The 19768-nt window shown below is 39.6% G+C and overlaps 1 protein-coding gene across 1 annotated transcript in view; it reads right to left on the bottom strand.

The window, feature by feature from the left end:
* Positions 1-1407: 1407 nt before the first annotated feature.
* LOC115217856 (mortality factor 4-like protein 1) overlaps positions 1408-19768 on the bottom strand; it is a 35205-nt gene continuing 16844 nt past the window's right edge. The window contains exons 7-13 of the mRNA XM_029787561.2: positions 18473-18727; positions 17386-17487; positions 15839-15924; positions 10443-10542; positions 9024-9093; positions 4772-4856; positions 1408-1827 (exon numbers count right to left, since the gene is read on the bottom strand). Of these exons, the coding sequence (XP_029643421.1) occupies positions 1743-1827; positions 4772-4856; positions 9024-9093; positions 10443-10542; positions 15839-15924; positions 17386-17487; positions 18473-18727 (783 nt within the window). The 3' untranslated portion in view covers positions 1408-1742. The remainder of the gene's footprint in view (positions 1828-4771; positions 4857-9023; positions 9094-10442; positions 10543-15838; positions 15925-17385; positions 17488-18472; positions 18728-19768) is intronic.

The following is a 19768-nucleotide window of genomic DNA, read 5'->3' as shown; positions in this document are numbered from 1 at the left end:
TAAAGCTTTGAGTGGATTTGGTAGACAGAAACCATTGTGTGCACATGTGCGTGTGTTTAGGTCGCCTTGTTTTGACACTGCATAACTGAATGTCATTTATTTTCAATATTTCTTTAAAACATGTCTGGCATTGGGGAAATAATACTTTACTTGAAAACAGGTGAGGTTCAGCAACAGCAGGGGCATCTTACCATAGGAAATCTGCCTCAATAACACTGTCCGACCCATGCAAGCATAGAAAAGTGGGCATTAAAATAGTGTTTGTGTGTCTACATGTGTGTATGCACATGAATTCTGCTAAAACTTTTGGCTGTTACTTGATCTAAGATATAGCCAATGTTGTTTTATAATGAAAATGTGCTTTAATCCAAGATGGTACCAGGATCTCACTGTTTCATTGTCACAGCAAGAGACAGTTGATTAAATACAATTATACTCTGTACTGTGTAGTCTGTCATTTATCTTCTGTTCAATATAAACGCACACACACACACAAATATATATTTCAAGCTCTGATGAAACTGTAAGCTGTTACCCAAGCACTCAACTAGGAGTCCACCATGTTTTACAGTGGAAACAGCTGTAAGCTAATGAAGTTCATAAGATAATCATTTATTCCTTTGTCATCATCTTTTCTTTATATATCTATATATATGTGTGTGTGTATGGAGGCGCAATGACCCAGTGGTTAGGGCAGTGGACTCGCGGTTTCGATTCCCAGACCGGGCGTTGTGAGTGTTTATTGAGCGAAAATACCTAAAGCTCCATGAGGCTCCAGCAGGGGGTGGTGGTGGTTCCTGCTGTAGTCTTTTGCCACAACTTTCTCTCACTCTTTCTTCTGTTGGCCTGCTCGCTTAGCCAGCGGGGTGGCGTCATTTGAAGGCTAAAACAATGCAAAGCGTATAGTAACCAGCAATGTGTAGCAACATCTGATAGCCTGGTCGGTCACGGTGATATATATATATATATATATATATATATAGGCAAGTACGTAACTACGGTATTAAAAGTTCATTTCCCAGTCATGCTGTTTCAAGTTCAGCCCAACTGCATAGCAACTTGGGCGACCATTTTCTACTGTAGTCCCAGACCAACCAAATCCTTGTGAATGAATTTAGTAAATGGAAACTGAAAGAAGGTTGCTCTGTCTCCACCTGTCCTTGACTTAATATCAAGCAATAGTTGTAAATGAGCATCACTGTTATACATACAGTGTCATTCATTTCCGGATTTGTCCAGCCATGGAAAAATATTACCTTGCTTGGAAATGGGTGAAAGTTGGCAACAGGAAGGGCATCTGGTTGAAGAAAATCTGCCTCAATGAATTCTCTTTGACTCATGCAAGTATGGAAAAGTGGATATTGAAACAATGATAATAAAAGAAAATTAAAAAATAAACAGAGTGGCTTTGTTAGTAAACAGGTCTTTAATTAGTTACAATATCAAAGAATGGTCAGAAGAGTGATGGAAAGAACTCTGGAAGATGAAAATGATTATTTACAAATGCTTGCAGAATCTGACTTTTTTTATGGAACACCTTTACAACAACAACAAAAAAAAAAACACTTTTTGGTAACTGTTTTGCTCTCTTGGCAATATCTGTCTGTCTCTTTCCTTCACACACACACACACACCTACATTCCTTATTCCTTGCTTGCTCATTTGTAAAGACACTTTCTTTCTCTCTCTCACACACATGCACACACAGAGTCTGTGTGGTAGAGAACAGTGGAATTCCTGGTTTATATAGCTTTCCTGTGATATTCAGGTGATGCCACGATGTAATCAGAGAGACTGAATAATGATGAGGTGTTCTTTTGGAGAAATCTGAAAGAAACAAACAAAATAGAATTCCATGAAGACAGAGGCAGTGAGGAAAAAGATAAAAAAGAAAACACAGAGGCAGTGGAATGAGGGGAAAGACAGGTAGACATAGGGAAATGGTCTGATAACGTCAAACAAAGAAATAAATAGATACCAAATTGGACAGACAGTAGGTAACAAAATATCAACAAACTGATAATTAGATAGACAAAGACACAGGTAGAAAGAGTGATTTGGGTAGTTAGATAGATGAAAGATCAGAGAGAGAGAGGTGGGGTTCAGGATAAGGGATGGATAGATGGAAACAGTAAGAGATAGCTGGAGTGAAGGACTAATAGAGAGGCAGGTAAGGAGACAGGTAGACATACAGATAAACAGATAGATGAAAAGGAAGACAGATAGGTATGTAAGAAAACAGATATATTGACATAAAAGAAGGTTAAAGGGCAGATAGATAAATAGGTGGGTAAGATGATGGGCAGGTAGACACATAAGTGAAAGGAGATAGATAAGTGAGAGGGAAAAGTGACAGATAAACAGGTAGGAGAGAGGGAAGAGAGACATAGACAGGTAGGCAAGAGAGCATATAAATAGATGTACAGGTGAGAAAGAAGACAGACAGATCAATAGCCAGGCAGGTGAGAAGTTAGAGAATTAGATACACCGACAGGTAAGGTGAGAAGACAGATTGGAAGGTAAGCAAAAAGATAAATTTAAAATATCATAATATGGACAAATAATGGAATTAAAGACAATTTTAACCCCCACCACCAAAATACATAAAGAAACAAAAAATATAACAGTACCACATAAAGAAAGAAAAAAAAATAACATCACCACCACCATTATTATTACTATCAAGTGCAGTGTTCAGTACATGATGTAATGCCAGTTTGACCTTTACAGAAAATCAAAGTAGATGAAATAGAAGTAGACATCAAAAGAACTCTGACCCTTTCCACTCTCCTCCACCTCTCTCTTTGTGTCCCAAGCTGCCACAGCAGCCATGTATCACTGTGAGAGTGTATGAAACTTCCTTCTTGCCACCCCCTCTCTCCACCACCACAACTACCTCAGCTTCCAACTGACAATGAAGTCCAATGAAATCTCTTCAAAGATTCCCCACCACCATCACACAGTATCTGACTCATACTATCAGTATTAGCTCATACTTGGTATTGTAGAGATTACATTGATATGAAGGAGATAGAGGGAATCCAGAGAGATTAGGGTGGGTCATTTTGATATATCCTCCACCTCTTAGCCATAGGTGTACACGTGATTGTTGCCAATGTTGTTTAGCCCCAGGTCAGGTTTGATCAAGCTGACCTATGATCAAAAGTGCTGCAGTGAATGGGTGAAGAGAGCAAGAATATGAGAGAACAGTGACAGCACTTGGTAACAAGCCGGGCAGTTACAGCTCTTCCTGACTGAGTATGAGTGTTTACGAGACAGCGAATATGAGTGTGTGAGAGTACCTGTGTGAGTGAGTGAGTAAGAGTGCTTGTATTTGTGAGAGAATGTGCTACTGTGTTGTTGTGTTTGCAAATATGTACCATAAATCTTCGAGTATAGTCTGCCCTTGAGTATAATACGCAGGGGATATTTAGGGGGCTGTACCCCTGAAAAACCTAAACATTGTGTATAATACGCCCCCTTTCTCTAACTTGAGTCAAGGAGGTCTACATAACGTCCTTGGTTTGTAAAACTGTATACGGTAACATCCTTTATTATTATTGTATATATAACATAATGCAAACGTGTAGCTTTTTTTGTGCATTTTGTTTGCAGAAAATAAAGAAATAACAGTAATTACATTTAATAAATGTTGCTTACTGCAAGTTATGGATGATCCTTTTATGACTTCATTGCTTTCAGGCTTAGCTTAAGGTATTTTTGCACCTGCATCAGAAAATGCATCTGAATAAACATTGCCGAACAGCAAATAGAGACTCGGACATTGCTTAGAAAATGATTTTCAATTTTAATCTCGTATATAGTATGCACTAGGGATTTTGACCTTTAACTTTTGGGGAAAAAAATGTGGATTATACTCGAGGATTTACGGTATATATGGGGGTTTCTAAGTGAATGTGTGTGTGAGAGACAGAGTGGGTGAGAGTGCTTGGGCGTATTTGCAAATGTGTATACATGTGAGATTCTAAGTGAATGTGTGAGTGTGGGGGATATACAGTTTTTGAGTGTGTGTGTGCATGCATGTGTCTTTCTGCATGTGCAAGAAAATGTGTGTAGATGCATATGTGCATGTGTGTGTGTACACATGGATCAGCATGTTGCTATTAGGATTGAGGAGTAACTGATATTTAATGCTAAGGGCAGAAACGTTAGTGCACTGGGCAAAATGCTTAGCGGTATTTCGTCTGTCGTTCTGAGTTCAAATTCCGCCGAGGTCGACTTTACCTTTCATCCTTTCCGGGTCGATAAATAAAGTACCAGTTTCGCACTGGGGTCAATGTAATCGACTTACTCCCTTTGTCTGTCCTTGTTTGTCCCCTCTATGTTTAGCCCCTTGTGGGCAGTAAAGAAATAGATATTTAATGCTAAGCTTGCTTCCCAATCATATGATCTTGGTGTTCAGTCCCACTTAGGACAAGTGACTTCTGCAACAGATAGCCCTGTAGGAACCAAAGCCTTATGAGTGGATCTGGTAGACAGAAACTGAAAAAAGCCCATTGTGCATGTGTGTCTTTGTGTTATGTTTGCCTCCTACCACTGTTTGGCAATTAGTGCCAATTGGTTTATGTCTCTGTAACTGGTGGTTTAATTTAATAAAAATTGACCGATCAAATAAACACCAGACTTAGAAAAGCAAGTGCTCGGGTCAATTTGTTCAACTAAACACTTCAAGGTGGTGCCCCAGCATGATCGTGGTCCAATGATTGAAACAAGTAGTAAAAGACAAAGTAAACACAAGAGGAATACTCACTGTAGGAAGTCATGAATGTGCAGCATTAATAACTGGATACTCTTCTCGTCCAGAGATGTGTAGGTCAACATTCCTCCGATTTTCACTGAAAAACATAACACACCCTTACATCAAGATTACATATAAAATTATAGAGGGTCCACACAACAAAAGTGTAAATTGGGGAATCCACAATAGTATTTTAAGGGCCCCTGAAAAAATTTGCTTTGTTGTGTCATCATCATATCATCATCATCATTTAGCGTCCATTCTCCATGCTAGCATGGGTTGGACGGTTCAACTGGGGTCTGTGAAGCTGGAAGGCTTCATCAGGCCCAGTCAGATCTGGCAGTGTTTCTACGGCTGGATGCCCTTCCTAACGCCAACCACTCCGTGAGTGTAGTGGGTGCTTTTTACGTGCCACCTGCACAGGTGCCAGACAGAGCTGGCAAACGGCCACGAACGGATGGTGCTTTTACGTGTCACCGGCACGGGGCCAGGCGAGGCTGGCAACAGACACGAACGGATGGTGCTTTTACATGCCACCAACACGGGGGCCAGACAGAGCTGGCAAACGGCCACGAAACGGATGGTGCTTTTACGTGTCACCGGCACGGGAGCCAGGCGAGGCTGGCAACGGGCACGAACGGATGGTGCTTTTACATGCCACCGACACGGGGGCCAGACAGGGCTGGCAAACGGCCACGAACGGATGGTGCTTTTACGTGTCACCGGCACGGGGCCAGGCGAGGCTGGCAACGGACACGAACGGATGGTGCTTTTACATGTCACCGACATGGGGGCCAGACAGGGCTGGCAAACGGACACGAACGGATGGTGCTTTTACATGTCACCGACATGGGGGCCAGACAGGGCTGGCAAACGGCCACGAACGGATGGTGCTTTTACGTGTCACCGACATGGGGGCCAGACAGGGCTGGCAAACGGACACGAACGGATGGTGCTTTTACATGTCACCGACATGGGGGCCAGACAGGGCTGGCAAACGGCCACGAACGGATGGTGCTTTTACGTGTCACCGGCACAGGGGCCAGACAGAGCTGGCAAACGGCCACGAACGGATGGTGCTTTTACGTGTCACCGGCACGGGGGCCAGACAGAGCTGGCAAACGGCCACGAACGGATGGTACTTTTACGTGTCACCGGCACGGGGGCCAGCCAGGCTGGCAACAAACACGAACGGATGGTGCTTTTACGTGCCACCTACACGGGGGCCAGACAGGCTGGCAAACGGCTACGAACGGATGGTACTTTTACGTGTCACCTGCACGGGGGCCCTGATGTTGATCGACCTCAATTTGGTTTGATCTTGATTTTGACTGTTCTCACTGGTCTTGCCGGGTTTTCTCACGCACAGCATACCTCCAAAGGTCTCGGTCACTGGTCATTTCCTTGGTGAGACCTAAAGTTCGAAGGTCGTGCTTCACGCCTCGACCCAGGTTTTCCTGGGTCTACCTCTTCCACAGGTCCCCTCAACTGCCAGGGTGTGGCACTTTCGCACACAACTATCTTCAGCCATTCTCATCACATGACCATACCAGCGCATACGTCTCTCTTGCACACAACAACTGATGCTTCTTAGGTTCAACTTTTCTCTCAAGGTACTTAAACTCTGTCGATTATGAACACTGACGTTACACATCCATCGGAGCATACTAGCTTCATTTCTTGCGAGCTTACGCAAATCCTCAGCAGTCACAGCCCAAGTTTCACTACCATGTAGCATGGCTGTACGTACACATGCATCATACAGTCTGCCTTTTACTTTGAGCGAGAGGCCTTTTGTCACCAGCAGGGGTAAGAGCTCTCTAAACTTTGCCCAGGCTATTCTTACTCTAGCAGTTATACTTTCAGCGCACCCGCCCCCGCTACTGACTTGGTCACCTAGGTAACGGAAACTATCAACTACTTCTAGCTTTTCTCCCTGGAAAGTGACGGAAGTTGGTCTCAGAGCATTTTCAGTGTTAATTGTTCCTGAGCATCTGCCACATACAAAAACCATCTTCCTAGTTAGCCTTCCTTTGACATTGCTGCACCTCTTATGTGTCCATAGCTTACACTTGGTGCATCTTATAGAGTTTCTACCTACACCTTTTCTACAGATCGAGCAGGGCCATCTACCTGAAGGCGTTTGTGATTGGTCTACCTTCCTACTTATTAGGACTTTGGTTTTGGCTAGGTTGATTCTAAGGCCCTTCGATTCTAAACCTTGTTTCCATACCTGAAACTTCTCCTCTAGTTCTGATAGAGACTCAGCAATTAGAGCAAGGTCATCAGCATAGAGGAGCTCCCAGGGGCATCCTGTCTTGAATTCCTCCGTTATTGCCTGGAGGACTATGATAAATAGGAGGGGACTGAGGACTGTGTGTATTGCAAAAAACAGTTAGGGGTTCTTTCTATGGCTAGATGCCTTCTTTCTGTAACATATTACATAGTTCAACCTACAATAGTTAATGTGTGAAAAACAAAATAAGAGTCTTGAAAGAAGTTTCAATAAAACTAATTTTTAAATATTGAATGGCTGACGGGGGGAGGGGGGAAAATAAAATAGTAATCCATAGATAAAAAATTAGTAAGAACCCTTGAGATTTATCAACATTTAGCATCTGTTTTCCATGCTGGCATGGATTAAATAGTTCAACTAAAACTGATCTAGAGAACGGCACCAGGCTCCAGTCTGTTTTGGCTTAGTTTCTATGGCTGGATACTTTCCTAACACCAACCACTCCACAAAGTGTACTGGGTGTCTTTTATGTGTCACCAGCACGGGTGCCAATGATGTGTTACTGGCACAGATGCCTTTAATGTGTCACCGGTGTGGGTTCCTTTAACATCTCCAGTGACTGGTGAGTGTGTTTGGTCAAGGTTTACATTTTTAAGAAGCTAATTAGAATGCCATTACATGTATGGATCATGTTAGTCTGACACTAGTTATTGAGACCAATTTGATATAGAAAAGAAATGCCAGTGAGGGAACTATTATGTGGTTGTTTGACTTGTTAAACACAACAGCCAAATTTCCTTCAAATCAAACTTTCACATTTTAACCCTTTTGATAGTAAATCATCTGAGAATGCCCTTGGGACCATGAGGAAATAAAACTTCCTGTTTTTCAAGTGATTTAAATTAAAATCTTCCATCAAAATATCGTGTGAATTTATGTTCCAAACATCAACTTCATAGTGACAAAGTTATTTTACAAAATTCTCCATTGTTTTCAAAATTACTTGAAACAAAGGCAGCATATTTCAACAGAAATAAAGCAAACAAAAGTTACCATCCCTTCTGATACGAACCCACTGGAGATTGTCCCTGATTCTATGATATAAACTTCCTTTTTAACCCTTTCATTACAAACCTGGATGAAAGTAGCTCTGGCTCTGAGTACAAACGTCTTGTTTTCATAAACTTTGAATTAAAATCTTCCACCAAACCTTAGTCCCAATTTATATTCCTAACATTAGCTGAATGATAACTAAGTTATTATTTTACTAAATTTTTTGGTTATATTTAAAGTAATTCAAAGAAACACAGCATCTCAAAATAAATACAGTAACGAAAAGGTTAAAGTGATCTTAATTAAAACATTCCAACACAGTTTCATTAGCAAACTGGGTGAAATGATTAGCAGCATTTCATCCATCTTCACATTCTGAGTTCAAATTCCGAGACTGACTTTGCTTTTTATCCTTTCGGGGTCGATAAAATAAGTACCAGTTGAGTATTGAGGTCAATGTAACTGACTTGCTCTCTCCCGCAAAATTACTGGCCTTAGTTGTCGGAGCACTGCATCCTTCAAAACTTCCATGCTTCCTGAGATTCGCCAACACTACACCTGATTTTCTCCCCTCCATATACACGCAAGCATGTATCTGACTCATACACTGTTCACTTCCCAGACATTTGTACATTACTGCATATGCTTTATACGCACTTTTGACAAGTTGTGGTACACCTGAGCACTGTATACAATAATTTCATTATCATATAATTATTATGCCAAAATTTGAAATCAATTTATGTTCTAATAATGACAACCAGATCAATAATGACATAGATATTTTGCTATATTCTTCATCATTTTCAAAATAAACAGAAACAAACACTGTGTATTTCTATGTTGTCATGAACTTCGTGGTTCTGTTGCAGTACTGCAACATGCATGAAAACAGTCTTTGTAAGGAACATATATAGAGAATGGTTGCCTATAAATCAACAACTTCATGAAACATAATGAGGAATGGGCTCTTACCAAATAGTCGCAGCAAATGAATCACTCCATAAATGGCTGACATGGGGGTGTCAGGATAGTCAGCTAGAATCTGAAAACAACAAAAATAAATCAAAAATATGTGATGTGCAGAGATTATCGATGCAGTGAGAAGAAAAAATTAACTATAATGTTATATTTAGTGCTGGGGCACTGCCTTGAAGAACTTTTAGTTAAATGAATCAACCCTAACATTTATTCATTTATTTATTTATTTAAGCCTGATACTTATTCTATCAGTCTCTTTTTGCTGAACTGCAAAGTTACAGAGATGTAAACAAACCAACACCGGTTGTCAAGTGGTAGTGGCTGACAAACACAGGCACAAAGACACACATATACAATGGGCTTCTCTCTAACAAATCCACTTGCAAGGCTTCGGTCAGCCCAAGGTGCCATGCAGTGGAACTGAACCTGGAACCATGTGGCTGGGAAGCAAACTTCTTACCACACAGCCACTTTCATGATAAATTTTTAATTACCGTAAATCCTCAAGTATAATCCATATTTTTCCCCCAAAAAATTTAAATGTCAAAATCCCTAGTGCGTACTGTATACGAGGTTAAAAATGAAAATCATTTTCTAAGCAATGTCCAAGTCTCTATTTGCTGTCCGGCAATGTTTATTCAGACGCATTTTGTGATGTTGGGTGCGAAAATACCTTAAGCTAAGCCTGAAAGCAATGAAGTCATAAAAGAATCATCCATAACTTGCAGTAAGCAACATTTATTAAACGTTATTACTGTTATTACTTTATTTTCTACAAACAAAATGCACAAAAAAGCTACACGTTTGCATTATGTTATATATACAATAATAATAAAGGACGTTACCATATACATTTTGACAAACCAAGGACGTTATATAGACCTCCTTGACTCAAGTTAGAGAAGGTTTAGATTTTTCAGAGGTACAGCCCCCTAAAAATCCCCTGTGTATTATACTTAAGGGCAAGCTATACTCGAGGATTTACGGTATTATGAAATTACTTCGTCTTTGAGTGTACAAACAATTATCTTTATTGGTTTTTTTTTGTTTTTGTTTTCTTTCTCTAATCAAGAAGAAACTTTCACTTAATCATTTTTCATAGATAGCATTCACGACATTCAGTGAATTATTCTTTAGCTCATTTATCAAAATTTATGCTATTGGCTCATTTAAGTTACTTCCCTTAGCTCATGACAGCACCTGGTTTTCTGATAAAAAAAATTCAGTGATTTAAAGTGAAAATTATCAAAATTTCATGTTAATTGATATTTCAAATATCAGATTAATATTGACAAGATTATTTTACTAAATTCTCCCTTATTTCCAAAATTAATTGAAGTGAAGGCAGAGTATTTCAACAGAAGCATGGTAACAAAAGCATTAATGGTGACAAATGCTGGAAATACCACTTACCTCAGCATATTGTGGTCTCTCAAATTTGTATAGTAACTGTGTCCCTAACATAACGTTAAAATATTCCCGGATTCCATGGGTCACTTGCAACAAAGTCTCCCTAAAATTCAGATATTCATTCAGGTGTGAAAAAGGGAAGAAATTTAAGATAAAAAAAAAAACATTGGATTTTTAAAGATAAATTTTTAAGTCAGGCACAAGGACAAAATATTTTTAGAAAATTGTGGGAGGACAATAATTGCTCTTTATTGCTCTTGCCAAATGCACCTAGTATAACACAGTATGAGAGACAAATTAAACCCTGGCAACACTTGGAATCAGAAGAGAATTAAGAAGAAAAAGAAAAATCTCTGCTGAGTGGTTGGTGTTAGGAAGGGCGTCAAGCTGTAAAAATCCTGCTGAAACAGTTACAGAAGTCTGGTGCAGGTTTCTATCTGGTTGGCTCTTGTCAAACTGTTCCACTCATGTCAGCATGTAAAGCGGACGTTAAATGATGATGATGATTACTCATTAAAATATAATATTCATTCATTCATTCACGTAATAGTTTTGAATTAATCATGCATTATCTCATGACTTAAAGAGTTTGCTGTGGTTGTTTATTTTTAGAATGACATTGCAGGGTAGGTGTAAGAGACCAGATCTGGTCAGTTTGAAGATAAAACAGGATGAATATTTGGACGAGATATGGCTGGTTTACAATGCTAAAGGGTCCATTAATAAGTTTTTATTAATATTGTCCTCATAACAATCATATTAATAAGTTTTTATTAACACTGTTACGAGGACAATCATACTTTCATACTTTGTCAATTAAGCATATGCACTATATATTTGGTCTTCACTTCAGTTTTATTATTATTATTATTACTATTTTGTTATTATAGTTTCTTTGTCTAAGCTCTTTCATCACACATCCTGTGACCTCATCAACAATTTTCTAAATGGAATAAGCAGAACAAGAGAAGACACATGAAACAACCAACTGCAAAAGAGGTCACAGGATGTGTGACAAAAGAACTTTGACCAATAATAACAACAAAGCTGAAGTGAAGACCAAATATACAGTGTGTGTATTTAATCAGCAAAATATGACCATCCCTAAGTATAGCAACATCTGTTTCAACTCATGGTTTTACATCAGGAATCTTGGAAAACATTCTTATCAATCATTTTTAGATAAGTATATGACTAAACTCACAATTATTTTATCACCATATAGCAATGGTTCCAATAACCAAAGAACTCATTCCTTAATGTTAAGGTCAAACTACTTTAATAAAACGTTAGAAAAAACAAAAACTGTTTTAGAGGAAGAATTTATTCATATAAAACCACAATGCATTTTACGCATTGTGGTTTTATATGAATAAATAATAACTTATTATTTTAAAAATAGTTAATATATTTTTTGATAAAATAAATTATAAAATATTTATTAAAAGATACTTTATCTCATGGAACCCTACAGTTCCTGAATCTTAAAAACCCAATTTGAGAAAAACTCTCTTAACCTTTTTGATGCTGATCCATCTGAGACAGCACCTGGTTCTACGACACAAACTCTCTGTTTGACCATTTACCATTTTAACCAACCATATCTGGCTGAAATGTTCTACTTGGCCAGATTCAGCTTCTCACACTTACCCTACAATGTCATTATAAAACTAAGCAATCAGACCATCAATATTTCAAATCCACAAGGTAATACATGATTAATTCAAAACAACATGAATCAATAAACATTACATATGACAAAAAATAATCTGAATGCTAAAAGGTTAAAGTTATCTAAATTCAAACTTTCCATTAAAATTCCATACTATGTTCCAAATACCAGCTTAATAAAGGAAAAGTTATTTTAGTAAATTCTTCGTTATTTTCAAAATCAATTGACACAAAGATAAATATGCTTAGCAAAAGGGTTATAGGGATCAAACAATGTCAGACCCTTTACCTATCAAGATTTCAATGCATAACATAAAGGGACATAATAAGATAGTGCAAGGTATTTAATTGTGTGCCACGTCAACATTTCTGACAGTCAATAATAAATATAAACAAAATTAATCAACATCGTCATCATTATCACTTAACGTCCATTGTCCATGCTGGCATGTGTTGGATAATGTGATCAGTGTGACATATAGTGTGACCAGAACTGGCAAGTTGCACCAGACTCTAGTCTGATTTGGCATGGTTTCTACTGCTTGATGCCCTTCCTAACACCAACCACTTTACAGTGTGCTGGATGCATTTATGTGACACTACACAGGCCCTGTTATGTGGCACTTTTACATGGCACTGCACAGGTGCATTTACATGATGCCACATACTCATAAAATCAATACACAAACGAAAAACAACAACATACATAAGAGTGAGATTGACACACAGGGAGGATGGGTGTAATCTGAAGACCCAGATCAGGTGTTTTCAACCATTATTATTTAACTCCCTTTGATTACTTTTATTCTGGTGGACTCCCATACTCATTCAATGTTTAAAAACTTGTTTTGTAGCTATTTCTTTCAACATACCTGTCTCGTTTTTCACACATTAACTCGTGTAGGTTGAACTAAGGAAAATGTAAGAGAAAGAAGGCATTCACTCATAGAAAGAACCCAGCAGTTTCTTGCAATACATACCAAGCCCTTAAAATGAATGCTATTGGATCCCCAATTTACTATTTTGTTACGTGGACCCCCAAAAATCTTATATGGATTCTCAGGAACCATACGAACCCCAGCTGAGAACTACCGATCTAGACCCCTTAAGCCTCAATAATCTCAATATGAAGAAGTCATCCCATCATTTTACATCCACTTTCCATGCTGGTATGAGTTAGGTGGATCATTTTGGTCCAAGTTGCTTCCTACTGTGAGTCGCTGCTCCCATAGACATGTGATTGTACAAGTCATTTGGCTTAGTTTCTATGGCTACAGTATATTGGAAACAATCTTCACCTTTGGAAATGGGGGTGGGGAGCAGCCAGCCATCGAAAATCTACCTGAAACATGAGAGAGAAAGGTCTGAATCCAAGGAACCACAACAGTAATGTGAAATCATATGATGATGATAATCATTGTTTAATGTCCATTTCCATGCTGGCATAAGAGGATGGGTTTGACAGGAATTGATGAGCCAGAGAACTGCAGCAAGCTCCAAAGTCTGCTTTGACACAGTTTCTATAACTGGACGTTCTTCCTAACACCAACCACTTTACAGAAAGTACTGGATGCTTTTTGCGTGGCACCTGCACTAGTGAGGTCACCCTCAACTGAGTTGGAGTATAGTTTGAGAGAGGCGAAAGTATGAAAGAGGAAGAACAGGTGTCTTGTTGAAGAAGAGATACATGGCATCTTCAGCTAGAAAGGAAGTGAGAAATAGTGAGGGTATATTCTCAAGGCATAAGGTAAATATAGGAGAGAGAATGTGCTTGAAAAACCCATCAAATCCTTGTGCAAGTACAGAAAAAAAAAAAGCAGATCATCATCATCCTCATTTAACGTCCGCTTTCCATGCTAGCATGGGTTGGACGGTTCAACTGGAGTCTGGGGAGCCCGAAGGCTGCACCAGGCCAGTCAGATCTGGCAGTGTTTCTACAGCTGGATGCCCTTCCTAACGCCAACCACTCCGAGAGTGTAGTGGGTGATTTTATGTGCCACCGACACAGGTGCCAGACGAGGCTGGTGAACGGCCACGCTCAGATGGTGTTTTTTATGTGCCACCGACACAGGTGCCAGACGAGGCTGGCAGACGGCCACGCTCGGATGGTGTTTTTATGTGCCACCGACACAAGTGCCAGATGAGGCTGGCGAACGGCCACGATCGGATGGTGTTTGTTACGTGCCCACAGCACGGAGGCCAGTCGATGCGGTACTGGCTACGGCCACGTTCGGATGGTTTTCTTGTGTGCCACCGGCACTGGTACCACAAAGATACAAATTCCATTGATGTTCATCTATTTTGATTTGGTTTGATTTTCACTTGCCTCAACAGGTCTTCACAACTGTCACACACTTGCCTCAACAGGTCTTCACAAGTGTCACATACTTGCCTCAACAGGTCTTCACAAGTGTCATAAGAAGGAAGGTATGCACAGGTGGACTGACTACGTCCCAGGTAGGGGCCACGGGTTATGGCCTGACTAGTCTTGCCGGGTCTTTGGATGGTTTTCTTGTGTGCCACCGGCATTGGTACCACAAAGATACAAATTCCATTGATGTTCATCTATTTTGATTTGTTTTGATTTGATTTGATTATGATTATTATTATTATTATTATCACTTGCCTCAACAGGTCTTCACAAGTGTCATTTGATTTGATTAGCATTTGCCTCAACAGGTCTTCACAAGTGTCATAAGAAGGAAGGTATGCACAGGTGGACTGACTACGTCCCAGGAAGGGGCCACAGGCTATGGCCTGACTAGTCTTGCCGGGTCTTCGGACAGGTGCCAGATGAGGCTGGCGAACGGCCACGATCGGATGGCGTTTGTTATGTGCCCACAGCACAGAGGCCAGTCGATGCGGTACTGGCTACAGCCACGTTCGGATGGTTTTCTTGTGTGCCACCGGCACTGGTACCACAGAGATACAGATTCCATTGATGTTCATCTATTTTGATTTGTTTTGATTTTTTGATTTGTTGATTTTCACTTGCCTCAACAGGTCTTCACAAGTGTCACAAGAAGGAAGGTATGCACAGGTGGACTGACTACGTCCCAGGTAGGGGCCACCACGATCGGATGGTGTTTGTTATGTGCCCACATCACAGAGGCCAGTCGATGCGGTACTGGCTACGGCCACGTTCGGATGGTTTTCTTGTGTGCCACCGGTACTGGTACCACAAAGATACAAATTCCATTGATGTTCATCTATTTTGATTTGGTTTGATTTTCACTTGCCTCAACAGGTCTTCACAAGTGTCACACACTTGCCTCTGCTTCAACAGGTCTTGTAAAATTATAATGAATTGTTTGCAAGCAAAAAGAAATTAATTAAATACATTAGTGTTATATTTGAAGGAGAAGGGTCATTTTTTTTCCCTTGCCAAATAAACACATGCACTATATATTTGTCCTTCACTTGTTTATTACTATTCTCTGAGGACAGACAGGAGGAGACACATGGGATGAAAAGTTACTGAAGAGGTCACAAGTGTGTGGCAAAAGATTTCCAATCATTGGACATAAAATAAGAACAGTAATAAACAAGTGAAGAACGAATATATAGTGCATGTGTTTATTTGGCAAGGGAAAAGAAATGACCATCACCAAATACAACAATATCTGTTTCAACACACGATTACACATCAGGAATCTTGCAAGACAAATACATAAACGCCAAAAGTTAAATATGTTACTGTTTAATTAATGTAGAAAAGTTGAGCTTACTTGGGCATGGTCCCTGTTTTTAGCTTGTAGGCCAGATATTGCTCTAAGATTGAGTCAATTGTGGTTCGAGCAGGTAATGAAACAAGCTAGAGAAAAAAAAGAAAAAAAGAGAAACTCAAAATACATACAGATCTCGTAAGAAAAACCTATCATCAGAGGGGTTCCAACCACGACATGACCATCCTGTCTTTCTAGGTGGTTCCTAAGACTGCTTTAACTAACGTCATTTACTTTATTGTAAAGAAGGATGTAATTTGAGGGAGATTTAGCTGCTATTTCTAGGGCCCCTTGTTACTTTGATACAGATCAGATTTTTTATTCTTGTATCAGTCATTAGAGTGTGGCACCGTATTGAAGAATTTTAGTCAAACAAATCACCTCAGTACTTTTCTTGTAAAGTCTGGTACTTATTCTATCAGGTGCAGGAGTGGCTGTGTGGTAAGTAGCTTGCTTACCAACCACATGGTTCAAGGTTCAGTCCCACTGGGTGGCACCTTGGGCAAATGTCTTCTACTATAACCGCGGGCCGACCAGCGCCTTATGAGTGGACTTGGTAGACGGAAACTGAAAGAAGCCAGTCGTGTATGTGTGTGTCTGTGTTTGTCCCAACATCGTTTGACAACTGATGCTGGTGTGTTACGTCTCCGTAACTTAGCAGTTTTGCAAAAGAGACCGATAGAATAAGTACTAGGCTTACAAAGAATAAGCCCTGGCGTTGATTTGCTCGACTAAAGGTGGTGCTCCAGCATGGCCGCAGTCAAATGACTGAAACAAGCAAAGGAGTAAAGAGTCTCTTTTGCCAAACTGCTGAGTTACAGGGATGTAAACACTCCAACACCAGTTGTGAAGCAGAGGTGAGGGAACAAAGACAGACAGACAGACAGACACACACATAGCAGGCTTCTTTCAGTTTCCAACTACCAAATCTGCCCACAAGGTTTTGGTTGATCCAAAGCTATAGAAGATACTTGCCTAAGATGCCACGCAGTGGAACTGAACCTAAAAACATGCAGTAGGGGAAGCAAGATTTTTACCACACAGCCATGCCTGCACTTACCTATATATGTGTGTGTGTGTGTGTGTGTGTGTGTGAGTATGTATATACACAGGTACACTGCTGATTTTCTGGCTGGTTTTTAAGCATCACAAGCATGGATACCTTTACATGTCACCTGCATGGGTGCATTTTACATGTCACTTTACTTCAGATAAATTACAAGAGGGGTAATTGAAATTCCCATGGGTGCCAGTCTCGTTTAATGTACAACCATAGGTGATGATGTGTGTACTAGATAAAGGGTGAAGACTTCCTCCATCCAGCACATGCCAGCATGGAAAACAGAGATTAAATGATGATGATGATGAAAATAAGTGTTGGGCTTAATTCGTTTGACTAATCTCTTCAAGTTAAGGTTCCAGCATGGTCGCAGTCCAATGACTGATAACAAGTAAAAGAATAAAATAAAAGAATCTGAGACAAAATCCTCGGTATGTCAGTTTTCAGTTAAAGAGATGTTTCATGATGGAAATGATATTATCTTCTCTACCTGCTTCTGCCTGGTTATTAAGTCCCAGTCATCAACAAGCCAGGGTTTCAAATCTTCGGGTAGCTTTACTTTTATTTCCATCTTTGATGGGAAATGATCCTCCTGAAGGAATACAAACATAAATATTTTTAAAAAAGGGTAAAAAAAAACAGAAAATAGTTTTATATAAAGAGAGAGAGAGAGAGAGAGAGAGAGTGAATAGTTGAATCAGCAAACTGCCAGACAAAATGGTTAAAGACTGGCAAAAATGGTCAAATGCAGAATAAAAGACCTTGTGGTGTGGCTGTGCGGTAAGAAGCTTGCTTCCCAATCACATGGTTCCGGGTTCAGTCCCACTGCATGACACCTCAGGCAAGTGTCTTCTACTTTAGCTTTGGGCTGGGCAAAGCACTGTGAGTGGATTTGGTAGACGGAAACTGAAAGGCTCTGATCATGCAGATTTGTTAGAAAAGGGTCCCAACCATGGCCACCACTTCCTATTTTTCAAACATTGTAAGGGACATCATATAACGTACACATATATATATATGTATATAAGCAGAGGTATATATATATATATATATATATATATATATATATGTATATAAGCAGAGGTATAGCTGCATGATTACGAATAGGCACAAGTGTGACTGTGTGATTAAGAAGTTTGCTCCCTCACCATGTGGTCTCAGGTTCAATCCCACCGTGTGGGACCTTGAACAAGCTCCAGTCTGACCAAAGCCCTGTGAGTGAATTTGGTAAACAGAGACTGAAATAAGCCTGTCAAATAAATATGTGTGTGTGTGTGTATGTATTGATCTGTACCCTTGTCTTGACATCATGTGGACAGAATTTATTAAACACAGAACATAAGGTGACAGAAGAAATGCTGCTAAGCATTTTCTCTGGCACACTAACGATTCCGCCAGCTCAGTGATGATGATGAAAAATAATTAAGTCAAACATTACAATATATATATACCAGCAATTAACCAGAGACGAAACATGTTTAGTTAAAAGCACAAAAGTCATAGAAACCCATATATAAAAGATTGTGTATCGATAAATTAGAAATAAAATTTTCAGTTATTGGGTCCATAGAAGTTACCTTTTCTGTAATACTGATTTCTCGGATCTGTGTGTGGATTTGACATGGTTTGCTGTCTTTTTCCACATTTGTACTGTTGCTTATTTCTGAATGGTCCGATTCATTAGGGGAGTCCACCTCTTTTCTACCTTTACCCCGACCACGCTTCTGCAGGTTCCAGTCACTGCTGTTCACTTTGTTGTCTTCAGATGCAGACTTTCGTACTTTATCAGATGCTTTCCAAGCAGCTCTTCGGGATGTTGATTCTTCTTTCTCCTATAAATTATTAATAATAATAATAATAATAATGATAATAATAACAGTAGTTGTAGTAGTAGTAGTAATAATAATAATAATAATAATAATAATCCTTTCTATTATAGGCACAAGGTCTGAAATTTTGGGGGAGGGGACCAGTTGATTACATCAACCCCAATGTTTCACTGGTACTTAATTTATCGACCCTGAAAGGATGAAAGGCAAAGTTGACCTTGGCGGAATTTGAACCCAGAACGTAGTGATGGGCGAAATATCGCTAAGCATTTCATCCAGTGTGCTAACGATTCTGCCAGCTTGCCACCTTAATAATAATAATAATCCTTTCTACTATAGGCAAAATGGCTGAAATTTTGGGGGAGGGGGACTAGATAACATTGACATCAGTGGTACTTACTTCATCAAACCCCGAAAGGATGAAAGGCAAAGCTGACCTTGGCAGAATTTTAACTCAGAACACAAAGAATATATGCTGCTAAGCATTTTGCCTGGCAAGTTAACGATTCTGCAAGCTCACCATAATAATAATTCTTTCTGATTTTGGCATAAGGCCAGCAATTTTGAGGAGAAGAGGCAAGTCAATTACATTTACCCCAGTATTTAACTGGTACTTTATTTTACTGACCCTGAAAGGATGAAAGGCAAAGTCAACCTAAGCGGCATTTGAACTCAGAATGCGAAGAGCCTGAAGAAATATACTACTAACAATTTTGTCTGACATGGTAATGAATCTGCCAGCTTGCTGCCTTGGACAGTAATAACCAGCAAGGAAAGCAAATGTAAAATGATCATGAATTCCAAAGTAATTTGGTAAACGAGAAACAATTTTTAGAACTACTATTCCAAAACTCATTACAGCTAAGTTCAATCTAAATGTATTGGTTTTGTTGATTGTTTCAAAGGAATTTTTTTTCATCTATTTTATATTCTCATTGAACCATGGAATTCTCACAGAATAACCATTTACCAATCTCTTTCCATTCATGGGTTTCCTTATTTAACCAAAATGACTGAAAACTATACAGGCATACATCAACTCAT

The sequence above is a fragment of the Octopus sinensis genome, linkage group LG12, assembly GCF_006345805.1.
Source record: "Octopus sinensis linkage group LG12, ASM634580v1, whole genome shotgun sequence".
Classification (NCBI taxonomy): Eukaryota; Metazoa; Mollusca; class Cephalopoda; order Octopoda; family Octopodidae; genus Octopus; species Octopus sinensis.
This window is presented reverse-complemented; position numbering and strand designations above follow the sequence as displayed.